At 44.0% G+C, this 18,323-nt stretch overlaps 2 protein-coding genes across 2 annotated transcripts; one reads left to right on the top strand and one right to left on the bottom strand.

The window, feature by feature from the left end:
- Window positions 1-419: 419 nt before the first annotated feature.
- LOC6500814 (endoplasmic reticulum aminopeptidase 1) lies at window positions 420-4,816 on the bottom strand. The gene is made up of 6 exons (XM_001953936.4): window positions 4,187-4,816; window positions 3,034-3,192; window positions 2,502-2,976; window positions 2,194-2,432; window positions 876-2,130; window positions 420-816 (listed from the first exon to the last, which is right to left on the bottom strand). The coding sequence occupies exons 1-6, from the start codon at window positions 4,696-4,698 to the stop codon at window positions 496-498; spliced, it is 2,961 nt and encodes a 986-aa protein (XP_001953972.2). The 5' UTR covers window positions 4,699-4,816; the 3' UTR covers window positions 420-495.
- A 1,758-nt stretch (window positions 4,817-6,574) lies between these two features.
- LOC6499760 lies at window positions 6,575-7,301 on the top strand. The gene is made up of 3 exons (XM_014910730.3): window positions 6,575-6,728; window positions 6,793-7,080; window positions 7,162-7,301. The coding sequence occupies exons 1-3, from the start codon at window positions 6,621-6,623 to the stop codon at window positions 7,225-7,227; spliced, it is 462 nt and encodes a 153-aa protein (XP_014766216.1). The 5' UTR covers window positions 6,575-6,620; the 3' UTR covers window positions 7,228-7,301.
- The last annotated feature ends 11,022 nt before the right edge of the window (window positions 7,302-18,323 follow it).

The raw sequence follows: 18,323 nt of genomic DNA, 5'->3' as shown, positions 1-18,323 counted from the left end.
ACAAGTGGATCATAAATGCTTCAGTTATCGGTTCGTCTGCGTTTTGTATGGCTTCGATAGGCTATAAGGCTGAAAAGTGCAAGTTGGCTAAAAAGATACGTGAGCTTGGGTATAAATACACTTGAAACTCAGTCAAGTGTTTCTAAAAAGTGTGTCAAGAAGGGAAGACTTATTCTATTATTATTGAAGCTTTGTAAAGTTTTGATAACCAGAGCGCTTAGTTGAACCTGGTTTTAGTGAACCGTCCAAAACTGAAACTGAGCTGAAGAGTAATCAAGACCCAAATCAGATAACCATTTATGATCATTGATATAAAAATCCAATTAAAAATCGATAACCATTCTATACAAAAAGAAAAAGGAATCGTGGTGAAAAGCTCTTTTTTTTTCCACCACATTTTTTTGAATGATTGATAAGAATTCTATGGGATTTAATTTATTTTTAATTAAGCTTGTACTTATGTATTGTCTAGGTGTAAGGTGCGAGGAACTGCAATCATCTGTAAAACGAGGGGCCTATCGAACTCAATGCTTTTCGCACCACCCGGGTCGCATCCTTCAGAATACCCTGCGGCCTACTGGATCCATTGGAGACTGCGCTAAGGGAGGCGGCCAGAAGGGCGTCACTCTTGCCGGGTGCGGAGGGCACTTCGCTCAACAACCAGCTGTGGATCTGCTGCTCGAACTTGTCCAGGAAGGATTCGCTGAGCTTGGCCTTCTTCCCCACCAGCGGGGAATTCACATCGATTAGCTCCTCGTTTGGCCTCAGGCTCTCCAGGGCCATATGACAGGCTATACTCTGGCGGAGTCGCATAAACTGAAAATGATTCTTTTTAAGTTATTAATGCTTATATTTTTCCCGACGTTCTAACTCACATGAGGCCTTTGTTGCCGGGGCAGAAACTCTGCAATCTGATTAAAATGTTCCACAAAGTTCGGTGACCGGCAGAGCAGCCTGTAGTTCCGGTCGATGTACTGCCAAATCACGGGGCGGGCCGCCTGATTGGATTTGTAGACGTAGAACAGGTACATCATGGCCTCCGGATCACTGAGAATCAGGTGAGTGGAGTTCTCGCCCAGCAGCAACTCCAGATAGGACAACAGGTGCCTGTGGCTTTGGGTGCACCTCAGGGAATATATCATGTCGTCGTAGTACACCGAGCTTCGATCTGCCGCCTGCAGCATATCGATGACCCCGCGGAAGTCGTTGTCGCTCAGGTAGCGGACTCCCAGGCACAGGACTGTGTCATACATGGCATAGTATTCCGAATCGTTGGTCAAGTTCACTCTCTTGAAGATGTATTCCTTGGTAAGGCGGCGGGTATAGTCCAGGCACTCGGGTAGGTCGGCCACGCAGGCCATCTGCAGAATCTCCTGGCCGGCGTTCAGGGCGCTGTTCGATATCTGGCCGCCATCAGGATCGAGAAAGAGACGACGAAAAATGGGCGTAACCAAGCGACGCACAAAAGCATTGAACAGATCCTGTGAGGAGGTGGCAAACAAGTTCCTTCTCAGAAAGTCTATGGTGTCTGCCACCTGATTCCACGGGAGCATGTCCTCCTCGAACTCCATGTACTTGAGCATCTCGAACAGGACGTCCACATGCTCGATTTCGTTGTGCTCAATCAGGGGCTTCAGGTCTCGGAAGAGGGCCGCCCGGTTAACGGGATGGATGAGGGAGTGATTAACCTGCAGCTGACGGGCAATGGCCCTCAGATTGTCGTTGTCGTAATGAACGTGGTAGAATCCCGTTTGCTGCTTGTTCACTATAATCCAATCCCTGCCGTTCAACTGGAAGCCCAAGTCATCCAAGGTCACTGAGTAATGTGACTGGGGAGGCATGAATAGATCTGCTTGCGTGTCCTGGAAACTGGGCGCCTGGGCAGTGGCAAAATTCAATGGTATCCACCAGAGCTCGTCTTTGGCGTGTATGGATCGCTGGCTGAAGGTTATAGAATTGTTCTCGTAATTCCTTGTTACCAAGACAATGGGCATCCATTCGCTGTGGGTCCAGGAGAGCATAATATCCTGGACCCGAGACGTCCATGGCTGCTGAGAGAAATACTCGTCCTCCCGGAGCTCCGTCTGGAGGGCATCAAAGAGATTAAGCTCGTTGGCGGTGCTGTAACGACTGGAGAAACCTTTCACATGAGTTCCAAATGGACCAGTTCCACCATTACCATATCCCACTCACTATTTTTCCAGAAAGTGGCTGATCGCCTTCACGAATAGCTTTTGGCGGAAGGCGTGATGGAACATCTTGATTACACAGGCCGCCCTCTTGTATGTGATGATGTCGAAGGCGGCCATGATGTCCTTCTCTTTTTCCACATACGATGTCATTGGCCGGACGTCGAAGAAGCTGTTGTAGCTATAAGCCCGATCGGCCTCGTCGGCCACAAACATGTCCATCACCTTTTCCTCGGGGTAGAGCTGAAGAGATTTTTGAAAAGACCTTTAATTTAAGGCATATTTTATGGAATACAAAATCAGTTTACCCACCAGATCCGTGATCACATATCCAAAGTAGGTGGCAAATCCCTCGTTCATCCAAGCATAGGTCCACCACTCGGGCGACACCAGATTCCCGAACCATTGGTGGGCAATCTCATGGTTCTGCGTGATCTTGTCCTTCACCCTCTTGTGCACATCGTCCGAGTCCTGCTGCAGCAAATTGGCCTCCTTAAAGGTGATAAGTCCCCAGTTCTCCATAGCAGCTCCATAGTTCTTTTTCAGGGCCACGTGATCAAGCTTTTCCAGAGGATAGCTAACTCCGAAGTAGTCTTCCATGGCAGCCACCGTTCTTACGGCGTTTTTCAGGGCACTCTGACCCTTTTCCTTGGTGGTGGGCGAGGAGTAGACGCTTTGGGTGACTCCGCGATATGTCTCCGATATGCTCTCGAAGTTCGAGATGACAAAGGCCACTAGGTAGGTGGACATGGGTGGGGTTGCATGGAAATGCGTTGTTGTCAGATCTCTAAAAAATAATTTCTTTATTTATAGGATTTTTGTAGTTAAAAACCAAGTGACTTACCCGTGAGAAATCAGTTTCTTGACAGGCATATTTGAAATGGCCGAGTGAGTACTACCATGCGTTAACGTTATGCTGAAGTTTGACTTAAAGCCGGGTTCATCGTAGCAGGGAAAGATCAGACGAGCATAAGTTGGCTCCGACTGCGTGGCGGCTACATAACTAAAAGATGAAAGGTAAATATAGTTATTACTATGTGTTATCATATTAGTGTTTTTGCCTTTTTCTATGAATGCTAATTAAAAAACCCCATAAGAAACCACACCAAAGAGCCACAAAAAATCCCATTCCCATTTCCAGATCATTGAACGTTAACAAAACCGAAAAACCAGCTGCAGCCTGCGGCCACCGGAATGATCAATCAGATTGAGAACCTGATCTCACTTCCAGGGAACAAGCGCGGTAGGTTACTCATTAAAATTATGACTCTCCTCCGAATCATGCCAAAATGATTGCTCAATTGAAACCAAAACAAACTCTCGGACTCGCACCGAAATACAAACAAAAATTAAATCAAATTTGTCGGCTGTTGGGAGAGTTTCTGCTCTGCCTTCATTATCTACCGGGGAACTGATAAGTCCAGCTGCTTGCTTAATTGTGGTCACAGTCATTCCCCTTTATGAAGAATTCCCCATGAAGTATTCGCTCCTCACAATATACGCGTATAGTATAGGTGCCCCTGAGGGCTATTGTTTACATCGTCAGCTTGATGACGCGCTGAACCGATTTCGAGTCTGATTCCGCCAAATCCGAGGGGTACACACTATATAGTATATATATATATGGCCGACTGATAAGCAGCTCTCCGGCTGTCTACGCCAGCAACAGTAGGTTATTAAAATTCAAAGCCAAACAAATGGGAATAATAACAAAGTAAAAGTGAGAGCTAAGTAGCCAGAGTGAAGTGACCAACTCAAAGTGCACAATGAACCTATCTGAGGGTTATGTAAGGGCTAACCAGCCGGGAGAATCTACACGGTATTCATATAATCTAATAAAAGCGCGTGCCAGCCATCTGGGTATTTCCTCAAATAGAACAAGTAGCTTCTCAGAAGATACTTAAGACAGTTCGGGGATTTATTGGCCCAGTTTATTGATTATAAAACACTGTGCCTTAATCCAGTTTATCTTTAAATCGCACTATCTTAATACTCACACGGTGCTGTTGGTTTTTTCGTCGTGGTAATCCATATAGTAGAGACCCATGGCGCGGTTCCTCATGATCGCCGTGTAGAGGATCTCCAGCCGGTACCGCTGACCCTCCCCGAAGGCCTGGTGGTCATCCTGAGGATGGATGATTAGAAATGCGGCCTGCTCATAGAAGGTGTGGGTGAGGTCGTCCACTAGCACGAAGGTCTCCAGACCCGCATCGGAAGTCGCCAGCCGGTGAACAGTTATCTGGATATCCGTAAGATTTTTGGCGTGCAGCACAATCTCGTTTGTCGACCGCCGGATGAGTACGTCAATAGTGGCATTTCCGCTGAACAACAACGTTCCCGTGTGTATGTTGCTGGAGATGTGCAGCTGGTAGTGGAGCGGATAGGTGTCGTTCGGCAACCGAAGCGGACGGTCGCGTGGGGTCTCGATCGCGTCGACCTCCACGACCGCGAGGATCATCAGGGCAATCCCAGCGACACGGAGCCAGGCCAGGCCAGACGGCGTGATCATGGCGATACGGGATATACACGCGAACCGGATCAGACCCGTCTTTCTCACAGTATCAGTATCTCACAAGTGCGCGCCCTGGCAACCGAAACTCGACTGACTGAGCACCGACGAGCTCGCCGGCGGTTATAGCCAAAGCCTCCCTGTCCCTGTCCGATAAGATAAGCCTGGCGGCTGATCGATGTGCTCGAGTGCTTGTATAAGAGTCTTGAGCTTAGTAGGTGCGCCGGAAAAAAATCTTCTCAAATAATTTGGATTTGAGTATATTTCGGTATATAGACATCCGGTGGTCACCATTACTGCTTATTATTAATAATGCTTATACCAACATAAAACTACTAATTAAGGGACTTTTTTTCTCTCTGTACAACCCACTCATACTGGCACTCAAAAAATTTAAACACACACTCAAAACATTGAGCAGGTCACGGTGCAGTCCTTGGCACCCAAACCCCGAATGCGGGTTTTTCTTTTAGCTCTACTCTCCCTTATGTTTGGATAACAGGTGGTACTATCAATAGGGGTATAAACGCACCCCATTAGTCATTTCTTGTTCGTGAAGGAAAACAAAAACACCCTCTTGAATAAATATCTTGAATATTATTGATCAGAAGCTTGTTTTCCAAAGACCAAGCCAAATTTCCTTGTACCAAAAATGTTTGTTATCTTGAAAAGAGTTTACAATAAATTGTTAATTAAATGGGCTTACATATTTGGGCTTCTGAAAAAGTCACACCTTTAACTTCATGGTTGCCGGAAGTGAATACTAGTCATATATTTTCTTCAGAGAGCTTAATCATAGCTATGTTAGCTATGAAACTCTCCATTACCTGCTCCCAAGTGCGTTATTATTTTATAGTATTAATAGTATACGTTATTATTTTATAGTATTATTTTTTTGTTTGCAAATTGTTAACTAAGTTTAAATTTTAAGAAACATTTTACAAATATCATAAACAAACTAACTTCATTTTACTAATTTTAGTTGCTTTGGTCTGGACTGGGATTCGAACCTCTCAGTCCAGAAGAAAGTAAGTAAAATTAGTACAATGTAGTTATAGTTTGTTTATGATATTGCTTTCAAAGTGTAAGTGCTTTTGTTTAATGGACCAACATGCAAGCCTCTAAGCTATCAAGGAATCGCGCGTATATTGCGACTGACAATAATATGACTCTACAAAGTGGTATATATCAATCAATCTCAATTATTATCAAATCCCCATTTAAAAAGAGAACAAATATAAAATTTTATATTGAGATTGCGATATTAAAAAAAATAAATAAAAGTAAACATAAAGAAAAATCATATTATATACAGTTTTCTAGTGGGAATCGAACCCACGATCTAAGATTATCGGGCAGACATCTTAACCATTAAACCATTGGGTTAAAGTTTCGAAAAATATTTAGAATCATAAGAATATGTGATCAAACTCTAATTCTCCGCTCACTTACTTTGCTAAGATAATTTTTTTCTCTCATCGACTGTCTTGGCATTATCTTTTGTTTTTAAAGACGTTGCCTCTCATTTTTTTCTCAGTGAGTCCCTCTCTAACGCTGAGGAATATTTTCCTTAGTGATTTTCTGGTACTGAATCTAGAGACACATTAGTTACGCACATTGGTTACGACTCATAAAATTCAAGATAATATTCATGAATAAAAGATATACTGGAGACATACTCACCACTGTTAGTCATTTTAGTGGCTTTACTTAAGTACTTGAAATTGAAGTACGTGACATTGAAAGGATATCCTGAGAATCGCCTGATAAGTACCCAAAAAATAAATATAAACAGTATCCAATAGCCGCAACACAGAAATTTTGTAGTAATTCTCTCTTCGCATTGTTCTCATCAATGGGCTTCTAAATGGCGATCCACAACTCAACATTCTCAGTCGAAACCTTACTTTCTAAGCGGAAAGATGAACTCCTCCTCGTTCGTCCGTCTGGGACTCTTGCTTGTCATCCTTAGCTTCGCGGCTGCTCATCAGGATACTGAAGGAAATACTTGCATGAGAAATGGAGGATACGTAAGTGATCTAGACTTATCTCGAAAAATTGTTCGTTTCCATGCTTTCAGTTTTCACATTTCAGTGCCAGACACATTGGGAGTGCTGCTCCAGAAAATGCTTGACCTATCTCAACCAGTGTGCGAAACGGATCGGTTCCTTATATCCCTATCCTCAGGGCCAGGATGTGCCCCATCCAAATGGGCTAGAAATTGGTGGAGAAAATGAACCAGTTAACACCTATGAAGACGATTTGCAAATTGTGGGCCTTCCCAATGAGTCACAGCCCTTGGGTGAGACGTTCGACATTGTACGCCAGAATGAAATTTCTGGGTCAACGGAGCCCAATAAGTGCCGCAACGTTGGTGAAACGGTAATATAACTTACGTCACTCCATTTTGCCTCAGTTACCTCATATAAGTATCTCGTATTATATTTTCTTTATTATTTTCAGTGTTATCGGGGCGAGGAATGCTGTACAATGCGCTGCCACTTTTATATGCACAAATGCGTAACATAAATGAACGTATTTTTATAATAAGAACATTGCCAACAAATTGTAGTGCAATATAATAAACGAATTTTACTCCTGCAGATTGTTCCTTTTATATTTTCTCTGTTGTTTAATTTTTAAGAAAAAAATAAAAACTTACAGATAGCAAGCACTTTCCCTTTTAATTTATGGCATAAAACTGATAGCAAAAAAGAGATCATGAATTATGGGGGTTACACATGTTAATAATATAGTTTAAGGGGTTTCCAAAACAATTTGAAAACATTTTAATAAATACAAATGAATACATATATGGAGGTCCCTGAAAGAAGCTTTGAGTTAAATTGGGATTTTTCCAGCAGCCAACGATTGCAGATAACCCTGACTGCAATGACAATAACAAATATGTTTACAAATTCCTGAGTATAATAGAAAACTAATCTTGGGCCAAGATGTCATCTGCGCCTCAAGGATACTGTAGCGCTAGATCCGATAAACGACCTTTTTTCCTTGGAAAGACTTAGGACTTGGACTGTTGACTCTAAACTAAAGATGTATACCTGAAAAATGTATAATGTAAAATATTATTGTATAAATTTTTAGGTAGGAAAGGAATTTCAATCCAATGAAAAAAGAGTGAAAGGATAATTCTAGGCCTATAAAATAAGAACACCAACTGGTTAAAGAATTCAAGAATTTTCCCTGACCTACTACACTCATCCCCCAAAGATAATGGGAAGGTTTTATGAATCACAAGTTCCACCGAATATATTTCTGCCTTTGAGCCCTATCTGATTTATCAATTCCAAATATTGACAATGACAATTTTCAATTATCTCGAGCAGCTTGACACAAATGTAACCCGACCCCTTGACTCGGCAAACAGCAGAGCATGTCCGACCAGATGGAATCGTTGCAATTAATTAAGGCCGCAGGGTCACTTATTGGCATATTGCCTTAAAAGCCAAGTGGAGAGCAGTCTGGAAGCAGTTCGCTTGCGAAGGGCCACCATTAGAAATCAAAATGCTGACGATTATATTGATCTTTCTGGGGGTCGTAAGTGGGATAAAATACCTTTGTTGAAACAAAACCACAATTAAACATTATTAAAAATTAGTTACATTTTCAGTTGCAAGTTCAAGCACTACCCGCTGGCAAGGTGTCTCCTCCGATTGACCCCAAACTGCCCATATTGTCGCCGCCCGTGGTCCAGAAGCCAACGAATCCTCTTAATCCCGACGAAATAACACTCTTCACCAACATGTTCCTGAGCTTGCTCCGGGGTGTAGCCGACTATCGAAATGTGGTGGCCGCCGACTCAGTACAGAGTGTGTGGCAGAGTCCGCCGGTGGTCGACTTCAGTCACAGACTCTTCGCTACCTAGAAAACAACTAGATATATTTTGTTATTCGATTCTGAAAATCTGTTTTTGCAAAACATGCTGTAATAACAATTAAACTCGTTGTCAATCTTTGGTTTTTGAATAGTATATAAGTGCAGAGCTTCTGGTTTCTTATTCACATTTGAAGTCAACTGGAAACGGAACCACCAATTAATTAATCCAATATGAAGCTTCCTGTGATTATCCTGAGTATCATCCTGGCCATCATTGGTCTGTCGGTGACAAGAAAACGAACTTTCGACGAAAGCACAATGCGAGATTATAATGGCTTGAGTAGTTTTCCCCCACATCGTGGTAGCCAATCATACATCGTAATGCCGCCTTCCAAAAATCTTACTCAGGTAAAAAATTAACGTATACCATTAAAATTTAGTTGGCATAATTTTGATTTTTAGATCGAACGTCTCCACTGGGCGGAAAATTGCAGGCAGTTCAGGCTAAAGTGCAAGTTCGCAGAGCAATGTTGCAGCAAAAGGTGCTTGAAAAATTTAAAACGCTGCACTACTTAGTACACTTTAAGTGCTAAATTATTAATAAAGTTATGTGTCGCAGCTCATTATAAGTTTTTCTAGATTGATAAATAATTATTGACTAACGCGGGAGGCCCTCTTTTCCCCCTATTTTCCCTTTGAACTTGACTGTCTGATAATGAGCCTTGTTCCTGGTGCCTGGAGGTTGATGCATGGAGGCCGGAGCTCATCCTTGTCATCTGGTTAGACACTCACTCGGCTGGCAATAATAAACTGTATCAACTGACAAACCCGTCACACACAAACACTGAGGCGCTGGTAATGCGAAGTGAATTGTTTGGCTGCTCACAATCAACTTACATCGGTTTGTGTTTGTCACCGTTTACCAGCAAACAATATTTCCGCTCGCACATCTGAATACCCGGCCAGACAATGCGACAAAGCGCCATCAATGTGAATTTTTACATTCATAGACATTTGCACTGACACGAGTGCGATACACACTCGTGCCACATGCGATATGTGTGTCTATTTATTCAGACGAGGGAGTGATCTTTTCCCCCTTCATGTGACACAAAGCGCGCACAATGAATTTAGACAGCGATTGTTTGGCTTTCTTGTCCCGGGCTTGTCCTGGCTTCCTTTGTTGTTGTCACGCCCCATCTTTTTACTTTTTGCTCCTCCAGCCAAGTGCTGCAGTTGGATCAACAATGCCCGCAGAGACCTATTAAAATATGGGGAGTATTTCGGGCGAATCTTAAATTTTTTATGGGTCTACCGAAAAGTATGCCACACACTCGTAGGTGACCCTTTTCACGCGTTTTTAAACGCACATTAAACGCCAGCAATTGTTACCCACAATCTACCATTTTATGTGCTTCCCATATTAAAAATTGATTATTTTTACAGCCCTTGGCTCTCCTGCAACCTGCTGGCAATTGTTGCTGTCTAGTTTTATTTTCCTAGCCACCACAAAATGGTGCGGTTTTACGTGCCACATCTTGTGAGATTTACATGGTTTTGGGACTTAAATATTCCACGTGAATATAGTACAGAAGGAATGTGAATGCCATTTAAACATTAGGAAAATATTATGAAAATATTTCCCTAAAATTCTTCACTATGCTTTTGAAATTCTTCGATTTGTTTTGACAGCACCTGGTTATTTGCCACTTACTGGCTCCAACTTTGCTTGGCGCCTCACTGTCTGCCTTTCGGGGTGCAAAGGAAGACATCAAAACTGCGGAACCGGAAGATATTCCAGGCATGCAGCCGCAACCGCAACACCAACAAAACTCTGAAGCCACCCACCCCCCAAACGATAAGAGACGGCAGCTTGATGAAGTTTGGCGGCGATGCCTGGCAGGAAATCACTTTCGTTCCACTCCGTCCCGAAAAAGGAAAATAAACTGGGAGCGGAGTAAGACGAAAATCGATTGCTTTTGGCCATCAGCCATCAGAATTCCATATGCAGATTCATTGGCCCAAAAGTATGCAGCTCGCAGGGAAAGCGGTCAATTTGTCAACTGACGCCAACGAGTTTTTCCACAAGGCCCACTTTCTCCTCTTCGACGGCCAGGACTGGGCGCCTTAAAGCCCTATAATGTATGCAGGTGTGCGTAAGCGTGTGGCAGCGCGTAAAACTTTTACATTGCACGTGTCGGCAGACACTTAACTGTCGAATGAATAATTCCGCCTGCCACAGCCAGCCGGCAAACTTTTATTGCTCTCGGTTGCTGCTGGCGATGGAACAGGTGCCCTGAGAACAGCCAAATAACTTAAAGCAATTCGCGTCTTGCCAACTGTTTAATTGGACTTCGCAGTAAGCCAAATGATAGCGGAAATACCTTCACCGCAAGTGCAATGCCCGGTGCCACTCGGGGCGTATACTTGATGCGGACAGTGTGATGGCCCAAAACAGCCAGCACCAACCTATCAGTAATGACCTTTCCCCCCGCCCACAAATATTCACTTAGAGCGAGTGGCTGGAGTTTATGAAACCGACATATAAATTATTCAAGTGTGTGGAGCTACTTCGCACACCAGATACCTTGTAGACCGATAGTCGCAGCTCAAAAAAAATTATAAAATTATAGCGAGCTTTGTATGGAGCCACATATAAACAAATATTATATGGGGATCGGGAAAATAAAATAAATAAAGTCCCACTTGACTTCTAAAACTCCCCGTTGACATCCGCAAACGCTGACACCCAGTTGTTTGACTTTCAGAAGTTAGAGTAATATTTACAGCTTGAAAGGATATATTTTTTGCGAGCATCGCGTATGTTTATATTTGCATTTTCTGCCCAGGATGTTGGAGCACAAAAACAGGGATTTTCTATGCCCGTGCATGGTCGGGGTGGGGGTGTGTCGGCACGGACCATGAAATTGATTTAAAATGTGATGCTGCTGCCTAAAGAGACAGAGAACTCTGCCAACACAGTGTCAAAGGACAGGCCAAACAGTCACGAGGCGATGATGATGATGATACTGATGATCCGTGCGCAGGCTGAGGAGGTGGTGAGGCTGCGAGGTGGAAGTAGGAAGGAGGAACAGGACGAGTTGATGCCAGCCAGCGGTGTCGTTGTCCTCGCCAGAAACCGCACGTATGACATCAACTGGCAAGTCGTTAGTGCGGATTTAACTGGCGAAAGGAAAAGCCACACGAGCAGCAGTGGCATCAGGAGCAAATCAAAGCGATGTCCATCAACATTATGTGACTCTCAACAGCCTCTACAGTGGGAAAAAAGTATTGATACTATATATAATTTATATGTCTTATATGTATGAAGAATATCTTATAAATGTGGGCCCACATCACTTTATTTTGAGGGCAATATTTGTCCTTAAAACCCACTTTGCCACATGCCGCCAATGGCCACAGCACTTTTCCCTGTCCATCTGCTTAAGCACACAAAGAGCCGTCATTCCCCCACCCCGTTGGGTTTGGGTAGAAAACATGGAAAAGCGGAAAAGTGTCAGCGCTTGTCAGGACGACCATGACCAGAGCCAGGCCTGTTTGTGAGGAGCCAGCAAAACTCATTATATTTCTGCCTGCCGCTCTCTTTTTTCCGATTGAAAGGGCCGGCCCTTTAATGTTTGTTTCTGTTTCAGTTTCAGTTGCTGTTACTTTTTTAATCGCGCACGCATATTTAAAAAAAAAATATAAAAAAGATAAAGAAAAAATAAAGGCAAGTGTGCTTCTGTCAGGGCGGCGCTTTGATGTGTCAAGCGTTCAATCGGGAGGGTGTAGGGCATGGGACGTGGCGTGTGGCAAGTGTGGAGCGGGGGCGTGGAAATAAAACCCATAAACATAAACTCGGCTCGAAATTAATAACAGTGAATGCGAAATTTGCATACAAAGGCGGTCACTGACAGTGTAATCCGAGCTGCCGAAGCCCCCGATCTGACCCACGCCCTTTAAAGCCGCGACCTCTCCAATGACTTTAAAGGTAGCGGCAAAATTTGCATTTATCGACAGGCTGCGGGCGGGACAGAGACTCATATTATGAGTGGAAGAGGCACCAGCTCTCATTAAAATGTAATTGCCCATTAAAAGCGAGGAGGCTTGGCTTGGCTCCTTGATTTGTCCACTTTGCCGTTTCGAGAGTCGGGTTTTGTCCTCGGATCCTCTTTGTTTCGAGTTGCGTTGTTTCGTTAATTGAATCGGCGAAATGACAACCAAAACGATTCCTTTGTATGCCCACGGGCAGTCCGGCGATGGCCACTTGTGCGATGGGCACTCGTTACGCATACGCTCCGTGGGCCACACACAACATGCCCCCTGGCTGAGTCCGCAAATCGGGACAAAGGCAGAAGCTCTTACGTGCAGTGAGAGAAAGTTTGGGCAGCCTAAGCATTTTCTAATCATACTAACCACCACTTGAAGAGAGCTATTAACACTTTAAACAATTGATAATATAAAAGAAAGAAGAGTCTCAGAGAAAGCAATATAAAAAACAGAATTTTTTCTTTGAGGACACACACGTGACGTAACTTTTTTGTTGGTTAAATCATTACCATCGGCATTATCATTATCAGGCGAAACTTTGCTCTTCATGTCATCAACAGATTTAATTTTTTTGTATCTCTTCCTCTCGGGCTGCTGCCCTCTTGCCTTTGGGAACCGAGGTGCTGCTGTGGGGTCAGGAGACAAGGAACAGCAACAAAAATGGAAAACACAACTTTCGTTTTTAGTAGTAGTTTCATTTTCCATTTCCATTTCACTTCGATGCTCTGATTTCGATGCTTGACAGTTGGTTTGGCCCACTTTCGGTTTGCTAATTGTTCCGAGAATGGCAACTGAAGGCTACAAACTGCCAGAAACGAAAGAAACACATGGAAGCTGTTCTGCTTTAAGAAGTTATCGCTTATAGGAGCACCCTAAGAATTCAGGCGGAATCTGGCTTAAGGGGAAGCCAAAACTTCCCAATTTCCCCTTTGGACTCGAAGTTTTTCGCTTTCAAATATTTTATGAAGCGACGTCTTATGAGATGCAAACTGGGCCAACTCCGTATTGACACTGGGAGCGGTGACTTATAAATATTTAAGCCTAATTGCAGCCGCAGAGCGCTTAAATCATTCTCCGCCGTTGTAATGAGGGATGCCACAAGCCGTGGAAACAACAAAACTCAATATGGTGTAAAAGGATTTCCTTGTACAAAGGACATAGAGTGGAGCACAAGCCTAGGCACTGCATATTAAACATGCACACACAAGGACACACTCGCCTGTAAAAGCCAGGTTAAGTCGGACGGAAAAGCATTGGGCATACGCCGTGTGGGGCCGTGGGCTCGGCTTGCTGGTCTGACGGTTTTAATAAAATTATCTGCTACACATGGGGGCCCCCGAAAAACCAACTGCCTTTTCGCAGTTATTAATTCAATTCCAAACACAATTTTGGGGCCACTTTCGTAGATACAGTTCACAAATTGCAACTGCCGAGTCCTGCCGCGACTTGGCCCAACTTTGCCTAAAAAAGTTTGCCTCTTTAGAGCCCGAACACCGTGTGGTATGTTTGCGACTTGTTTGCCGTCCGCCCCGGTGGCTGCACTTACGGCTGCTGCATTTGCAGCTTTGGTTGTTGCCGCGCAACCGCAGCCAATTAACGGCAAATCCCCGACAGATCTCAGCCTTTCCACTGGCCAGTCCCTTCGTGTGTGAGCTTCCGACTGTGAGCTGGGGCTGCCAGTTCTAATTACCCGTCTGACTTGTCTAATTTCCAAGAGATTTTTTAATTAACAGCGCTGCAAGCCGCAACCAAAGGTGTGCAAATACAACTCCACACACTCGCGCGGTGAGAGCGAGCGGAAAGCTGGGAAATTCTACCTCGACGGCAAGGCCAAATTGAGAGTGACATTTGGCTAAATTTAATCTTAGCTAAGCTGGAAAATCTTCCATTTCCCGGCAAAGGATAGGGCTAAAGCGACTTTCAAATTCAAGCCAAGAAATTGGAATCGTGAACTTGATTTAAGTTTTAACAGCTATTATGTAGATTTCACGAAACCCTCTTAGAAACCTTTTTGTATTTTAAATATCTAAGGAACTTTAAGAACCGACACTTTAAAGGACTTTTACTCTAAAAATGTACTTTAAAAGCAGAAAACCAAAGCATGGAAGCCGGCAATCAATCAAAGTTAAGCCCAAAACTGTAGCAAACTCATAGGAAAGAATATACATTTTCGGCTGGTGGGATACACGTGTTCCTGTTGAAATATCCGGTCGGGGGCCGCTTGGAGAGTCCTATACGCTCTTCTTTAAATGCAACCACAACCGCACTGGGAAAATGCACTAGGAAAATGCAAATCGCGTGCATATTATGTATTTGCACGTTTGCGGAATGCAAATTGATGAACAATATTTGATGGTAATGTTGCTCTGCGGCTGCCCATTTTGGATGTGATTATCATAATCAACCATAAACGACAAAGTAATTCAATTCGATGCAAAATAAACGCGATCGGAGAGGCCCACGCCCACACAACAGATTTAATTCTATTTTATTTCCCGTCTTTCCACAAGCGACATCATTAATCACACGGAGAACGGACATATTCATTCATTGTTGGCCAGAGATAACTGTCAAAAACTTTAATTATATTTTCAGCGTGTCAGTGCCAACAAGGACGAGGACGATGATGGGGCAGATGGCGGTGTCTGCCTTAGCTTGACAATTTGTCCGAGGCACAAAAAAAACCGAGTACGTGCCGCAGGCGTGAAAAAACAGTCGGGATAAAATGAAAGTGCTGGCTCTAATTTGGCCTGAAATATTATATCCCATGACTGGTCCCACCAGTTGCTGCTGCTGCCGCCGCTTCCCAATAAAATCAAATTGCCATTCAACTTCGGATGCACCAGACCGACAGCATACACCTTCCTATGTGTGCTCCAGGGGCCCCACCATTACCATTCTCCATTGTTATTTTTATTTCTGCAAATTGAAAACGCTCCACTTAATCCTGACGCCTGGCAAGGCTGATGGAAAACCAATCACCGCTGAACATCAATTAAAAGAAAAGCGGAGACTGGAGACCGAATGGAAAGAATGGCATAGAAAAATAAAAAGCATAACGAGAGCCACCAATCTGGGCCTGGGCACTGGGCCTGAGGCACTCTTTTGTGCGGCATGTATGGCACTCACGTAGGTGGGTGCCTCGTATCAGTGTCAATAAAGAATCATTTAATCGAGATTAATAGCGGGAGCTGATTGCATTTTAAGTTGCCATCGCGTGTTTATCGAGGAGAGCGCGTCAGCGGAACGAGCCTAACGAAGTTTTCAATGTAATTCAATTGCAAATCGAAACAATCGAGGGCCATTATTGGCCCGTCAATCTCGTGAGCTTCATTACCCGTAACAGCTTAATGCGCCCCAGCCAGCCAATCGACCTACCAAACTGCCGACCTGCCGACCAGACGACCAACCTGGCGTATGCGTAATTTTTGCCACAGGAGCTCTTTTTCGGGAGGGCCGACAGCGAGGCCAATTCAATTAGCAAAGCGCAGAACAAAACTCCCAAAAGTCATCGATGTTCGATGGTCAGGTTCATGGTCGAAATAGAAGGATATTTGAAGGATCCACCTCCAGGGGGGAGTGGGGACGAGTGGGGAGGAGCAGGTGACCGAAGTAGCAGCAGCAGGCACGTTGATTGAATTGCCAAGTTTGTTCGATGCGCGACAAATTCGATTCGTTGGCTCACACACACACTGGCAGATACATTTTGGGACACACAGACAGCAACAGGCTGCAGGCTGGGTGTTCGTCTGTGTGTGAGTGGCACGAAGGATGTTGCATCAGGCAGGTGGAGTGTCCTGGTTAATTGCTTTGGAAATTGCATGTGACGAAACATATGGTTTATGTAAGAAGGATGTGGCCGTGACACGGCGCTAGATTCCTGGCTAATTGGATTATGGATAAGCCAATTTAAGCAGGCAACAGCAGAGGGCTAATGTACTATCCTTTTGAAGGACCTTATACCAAAGTTCCGACATATTAATTAATGTTTACTATTTTCTATTAACGGGGCTAAAAATAACAAATGTATATACTTAGATAAAGTAACTTTATATACTAGTATGTGAAAACATTTCTTCAAGGATATAAACCTTAGTGCTAAATAAAAAATCCTTTATGACCTACCATAATATATCCCGCACAAGATTGATTGGGAATTCAAAATTAAATCTAATTCATAAATCGGGGTGCTTTTTTTCGCCAAAAGAGATGAGGAAACACACAAGATTATATAAAATTTTATACAGCCATTCCAGGTCATATATCATTTGGCCAACTTTCATTCATTCTAGTCAGTCGGTAAGGACAATAGCCCCATTGCTGGCCGTGTTTGTTTATGCCTCGTTAAACTTTTCAGCCACACGCATAAAACATAAAGCGCTTTGCTAGGGCAGATCAATGCCTTATGTGCATAGCAAGGATACGCCAGGATATACGCCAGGGCACATGGGATGGGGAATGGGCTTACTCTGAAATTGAATTATGGCACAAACACACACACTACACACTCACAGTTGTGACATATCGAGCGAGACGGCATGAAATACAATATCAGACTCCGAAGTCACAAGAACTGCATGGCGCGATTCCGATGGCTTCGTCGTTTTAGACTAACGGTAACGCCGGCTCTATGCCCTCCCCCTATATCCTTCGCCCCTTATCCTTGTTACCCCCGTCTGCACTCTTTATTCATCCATCGAATGCAAAACAGCACCCTCACCAGCCGGGGCCAGCCACATTGTTAGACTCTTTCATTTTCAGCTTCACATTTCTCTATCTGCCACCTCCCCCACACCTTCATCGCGCCGCCCGGGCCACGCCCCCTCCTGTGGCACCACCCGCTATCGGATTTGTTGTTATTGTAAATTATGGCCGCAGCCGCAGAAAAATAACAGCAAATGAAAAAACCAAAACGGAGGCTAGGGAAAGAGGAAAAGCAATGGCTGCATTGAGCAAAATATTTTGGTGTTGTCCTTTGCATATATAAGACTGTAGGGAGGACTGTATTCTGTAGATTTTCTTTCAGTGCATGCGGTGGAGAGATGAGAAAGGTGAGCGGACAAGATGGAAAATGGGACCAACAACCTGTGTAGGAATCCTGCGCCTGGCAGCCATCGGTTTATTGTTTCTGTTTCATTCCATTTTATTGTCGTATGTCATACAATGGCGTAACATTTACATTTCCCATTAAACTTTTCGCTATCAGTGGATGCTTGATTTTGTTATTGTTGTTGTTGTTGTTATTGCCCCGTAATGCTGGATGTTGTGCAATAAATTCAAAACTCGTCGCGGCAAGCTATTTGGGAAACACGAAAAGCGATGTCGAAGATTTGAAACCAGCGTCTGCCAGCTTCCTTTCGCCTTCCGCCCGCTTAGGAGCTCGAGAGGCGTCTAGGAGTGAAAATAAAAGGATTTGTGAGCCACTCGAGAGCATTTTCTCCTTTTTGGCAACAAAACGTTAAAACGGGGAATATTGATTCAGAAGTGAAAGAAAAAAAATGCACACAGGTGAGAGTGGCAGGCAGGCGTTTCTGAGATGCAACAATTTGTCATTGAACTGCTGGTGCAGTGCAAAAACCCAAACGAAAAACAGACAAACATTCGCTCGACGGCCCGAAGGATGCGAGCCGAAGGACAACAGGATAAGAGCCGAACAACCGCTGACAGCCGAAGCGCCAAGCGAATATCGTAAGCGGGATTCGCGCGACCAACAGTTGCTCCTTCAGCTTCTGGCCAAA

Source organism: Drosophila ananassae, chromosome 2L (genome assembly GCF_017639315.1).
Source record: "Drosophila ananassae strain 14024-0371.13 chromosome 2L, ASM1763931v2, whole genome shotgun sequence".
In the NCBI taxonomy this organism is placed as follows: domain Eukaryota; kingdom Metazoa; phylum Arthropoda; class Insecta; order Diptera; family Drosophilidae; genus Drosophila; species Drosophila ananassae.
This window is presented reverse-complemented; position numbering and strand designations above follow the sequence as displayed.